Source organism: Camelus bactrianus, chromosome 9 (genome assembly GCF_048773025.1).
Source record: "Camelus bactrianus isolate YW-2024 breed Bactrian camel chromosome 9, ASM4877302v1, whole genome shotgun sequence".
In the NCBI taxonomy this organism is placed as follows: domain Eukaryota; kingdom Metazoa; phylum Chordata; class Mammalia; order Artiodactyla; family Camelidae; genus Camelus; species Camelus bactrianus.
Genome location: NC_133547.1, coordinates 16,812,085 through 16,816,389, shown reverse-complemented (window position 1 = coordinate 16,816,389; position 4,305 = coordinate 16,812,085). Strand labels below are relative to the sequence as shown.

The 4,305-nt window shown below is 63.5% G+C and overlaps 1 protein-coding gene across 1 annotated transcript; it reads right to left on the bottom strand.

The window, feature by feature from the left end:
* Positions 1 to 513: 513 nt before the first annotated feature.
* Positions 514 to 3,131, bottom strand: CEBPA (CCAAT enhancer binding protein alpha). The gene has a single exon (XM_074369838.1). It carries the CDS (start codon positions 2,994 to 2,996, stop codon positions 1,920 to 1,922), a length of 1,077 nt encoding a protein of 358 aa, XP_074225939.1. The 5' UTR covers positions 2,997 to 3,131; the 3' UTR covers positions 514 to 1,919.
* Between the last annotated feature and the right edge of the window lie 1,174 nt (positions 3,132 to 4,305).

Below are 4,305 nucleotides of genomic sequence, written 5' to 3'. Positions count from 1 at the left end.
CCTCTCCCTGCCCGCCCACAGTCCTGCTGGAGGGCTGGGGCAAAGGCAGGTAGGTGTGAGTGAGGCCACTCCAGAGCTGGAGCTGTGAGTGATCTGGTTGAGTTTGGTCAAAGGGCCCCTGGAAACTGTAACTCCTGGGCCAGGCCTGCCCGAGTCCCAAAGAGGCCGCGGCCACTTCAGGCAGAGGGCTCCTTCTCTGAGTCCCTCTTCTCCTCCCAGCAGCTGATGAGAGGCCACACCAAGGCCCCGTCACACCCCTGCTGTCCACCCCCCCCCCCCGGACACTCTTTCGGCTTTGGCATTCTCAGCTTGGAGCCTTGCCCTCCTTCTGCCATTTATTTGTCTTGATTGGGAGAAGTCACCCCCTTAATGTAAAGAGGGGCTCAGGATGGGTGGAGAGCTAATGAAAGTCAGGATCTCAGCCAGAGAATACGCTGTGATTATTTACAAATGTGACCTGGCCCACAGAAAACCTTGGACATAGCTTTTTTAGTTTCAAAAAGACACCAAAACTGACTTTGATATGTTTATATTATAGATATAATACATAAAACGTCTAGCATGAAACTCTCTGTTCTCCCCAAAGAAGCTGGCCTTCCCTGCTCCCAGGCCCAGTGATCTGATCTGTGTGTGCTGGCTGGAGGCCGCTTCCCTTTCAGACCGGGAGCCAGGGCCTCTTGGGGGGGACAAGCCTATGGGCAACCCGGGCCGGGGGGGGGCAGGTTGAGGCCCACAGCCACCCCCAGGGAAAGCTGAGGGGAAAGGGGAAGCCCACCTCGCCTCTTTGGTTCCCCTGGGAGCAAAAGCAATCCCAAAACCAAAAGGAAAGAGAGCCGCAGACCCTCCCTGCAGCTGCTGACGAAGAGTCTCATTTTGGCAAGTATCTGAGCAAAACCAAAACAAAACAAAAACCAAATAAAATGGTGGTTTAGCACAGACGTGCACATTCACATTGCACAAGGCACCGCTGGGACACAGAGAGGCCAGATACAAGTGTTGATATCGGCTGATAAAGCAAAATATTTGGAAAGCTTCTCATAACTTCGGTCCCTCCGGGATGGACTGATTGTGCTTCATGTTTGTACGGCAACGCTGGCGACATCCAGTACAGACAAGGCTGATGGTCCCAGTGTCCCTTCACCACCAGCCCTGCCTCCAACCCCAGACCAGATTTCTGGGTTCCCCTTCTCACATTGGGCCACCGCTCCCATGAGCATATGTCCTCATAGCTAACCCACACCTAGCTTTCTGATCTGACTGGGGGTGGGAGGCTCCCACTGGTCACCTGGTGACGCCTATCTCAATGAGTTCTTCGGGGAAGAGCCCAGTCGGTGGCAGGCTGGGAGTTAAGAGGCAAGGAACTCGGGACCCTCCACCTTCATGTAGAACTAGGGGAACAACCTTAGGTTCAAAGCCCCAAGTCCCTGTGTTGCCTCCCCTCCAAAGATAGGCACTGAGGAGTGGCTGGGGCTGGCTTATCGGATCTCTGCTCCCTGAACCCTCCTCCTACCGGGGGTCTGTATCCCTCCTTCTCTCACGGGGGACCTGCTGCAGCCTCGGGAGTGAGGCAGGAACCCACCAAATAAAATGACAAGGCACATATTTGCTCCCCCTACTCGGTAGGAATCGGAGCGGTGAGTTTGCGTTTCCAAGGCACAGGGTTATTCCTTTAATACTAGAGTTGCCGGGCTCGCGGCTCAGCCCCACGGCGCTTCCCCTCTATGCCTGACCCCTCTTAGACGCACCGTGTCCGGCGCAGAGGAAGGCAAGGGGCACGCGCGACAGGCCAGGCTCTCAGGCGGCTCCGGAATCTCCTAGTCCTGGCTTGCACGCCTCGGGCAGTCTTGAGATGCGGAGCCCCGAAACCACTCCCTGGGTCCCAGCCAGAGGCCGGCCCAGGGCGGTCCCGCCGCCGCGCCTCACGCGCAGTTGCCCATGGCCTTGACCAGGGAGCTCTCGGGCAGCTGGCGGAAGATGCCCCGCAGCGTGTCCAGTTCGCGGCTCAGTTGTTCCACCCGCTTGCGCAGGCGGTCATTGTCACTGGTCAGCTCGAGCACCTTCTGTTGCGTCTCCACGTTGCGCTGCTTGGCCTTGTCCCGGCTCTTGCGCACGGCGATGTTGTTGCGCTCGCGTCGCACCCGGTACTCGTTGCTGTTCTTGTCCACCGACTTCTTGGCTTTGCCCGCGCCGCCACTACCGCCGCCGCCGCCCCCTGCGCGGAGGTCGGGGTGTGCGGCAGCCAGCCCCTTGAGCGCGCCGCCGGGGCCTGGCAGGCCAGCGGCGCCAAGTGCGGGCGCTGGGTGCGGGCTGGGCACGGGCGTAGGCGGCGGCGTGGGGTGGCCTGGCTGCAGGTGCATGGTGGTCTGGCCGCAGTGCGCGATCTGGAACTGCAGGTGCGGGGCGGCCAGGTGTGCGGGCTGCGGGTGCGAGTGCGGTGGTGGCGGCGGCGGCGGCGGCTGGTAGGGAAAGAGGCCGGCCAGCGCCAGCTGCTTCGCCTCGTCCTCCTCGCGCGGCTCCTGCTTGATCACCAGCGGCCGCAGCGCCGGCGCCCCGACGCGCTCGTAGAGGGGCTCCAGCCTGCCGTCCAGGTAGCCAGCCGCCGCGCAGCCGTAGCCGGGAGGGGGGCCGTGCGCCCCCCCGGACATGACGGCGCCGCCGGAGCCCACGGGGGCGCCGGGGTAGTCAAAGTCGCCGCCGCCTCCCGCCGGGGCCGCGGCCGCCTTGGCCTTCTCCTGCTGCCGGCTGTGCTGGAACAGGTCGGCCAGGAACTCGTCGTTGAAGGCGGCCGGGTCGATGTAAGCGCTGATGTCGATGGACGTCTCGTGTTCGCAGATGCCGCCCAGCGGCTCCGGGGCAGCAGGTGGGGCAGGGGGCTGCGCGGGGCCCGCACCCCGGGGAAAGCCGAAGGCGGCGCTGCTAGGCGCGTGCGGGGGGCTCTGGAGGTGGCTGCTCATCGGGGGCCGCGGCTCCGCCTCGTAGAAGTCGGCCGACTCCATGGGGGAGCTAGAGTCCTCCCGGCATGGCGAGCCTCGGCGGCCTCCAGCCTGCGCGGGGCGCCGCTGCTGCCGCCGCCCACCCGGAGCCCCTACTCCCTCGCGCCCGCGCAGCTCCAGGTCGCGAATGGCCAGGCCCGCGCGGGCCCCGCATTTATACCGGGGCGGCAGTCGCCCTCTAGTGTCCAAACCGGCTTCGGATCTTCAGCTACAGCAGAGCGGAGCCTCCTGGGTCTTAGCGCCTGCGGTCTGGAGAGGGCGGCGTGTGAGGCTGGAGCGCAGCGCTGGCGGGGAGGGGCCACGGCGCAACGCCCACTACCCCCTGCACCGTGAAGCGAACTGTGAACAGCATGCGCGGTGTCCCACCCTCAGTGGAGTTGTCGCTCCTACGCACATGTGGTCGGTGGTGGGGCCCTTTCCTCTAGCCTCCGCAGAACACGTACCTCCAGCCAACGGCCGGGGAGCCCGGGAGCACCCAGACGCCGCGCAGGGGGTTGGTGTTGGGTGGGGGCAAGCCTTGGTCTCTGAGCTTTTGTGGCGCGTACTTGCTTTAAAAGCTAGAACCAGTGCTGTCCGGGTCCAGGCTCTCTGGAAGGCGGCGGTGTAGAGAAGGGGTCGGGGATGAGGTTGGGAGGGGCGAGGAGGCAGGGAACAGTTTGGATGTGTGGCCCCGTGCACACTGCCCAGCATGTGGAGGAGCCGAGGGGAGAGGCCCGGAGAGCGGGGATTTTGCCCTCTGATTTCTAGGCGCCCCAACAGATTCCGCGCAAAACTCTCTCTCCCCCGCTCCGCCTCTCTCAGTTCTCTGGGGTCCCATGGGCTACATACTGCTGGGCGCTAGGACCCTGCAGGGAACGGAGGGAAGGGCAGGCGCCCGCAGTCCGGGAGTTCAGAGAACTCGGCTGGTCCATCCGCCTGGGCTGGAAAACTTTTTCTTCCTAATTACTTATAGCCGGAGCTGTAGGTGTTGCTAGGCGCGCGGAGTTGGCTCTGCTGCCCGGCGCGGGGCCGCCAACTTTTTCCTGCCGGACGGGCCGAGCTGGATTCTGGGGCTGGGGTACCGGGACTAGGAATGACGCACAGAGGGAGGAGGCGAATTTGACTCTGGGACTGGGATCCTGAAGCAGGGCCGGCGGTCAACTGGATTGGAATCCATCGCCTTCTCCTCAGCTTCCCATTCGGGTGGGCTCCAGTGCGGGAGCTGGGATGTCAAGGGAGCAGGGGCCTTAGAGTCTCGGCGGCCCAGTATTCAAGCACCTACTGGGAGAACCCTGCAGGATAGTTCGCAGGTCGCTGGGTCCCCGGAATCCTG

Bases quoted from the DNA above. Each gene is read 5' to 3' on its own strand.
- CEBPA (XM_074369838.1), bottom strand. From the start codon at position 2,996: ATGGAGTCGGCCGACTTCTACGAGGCGGAGCCGCGGCCCCCGATGAGC.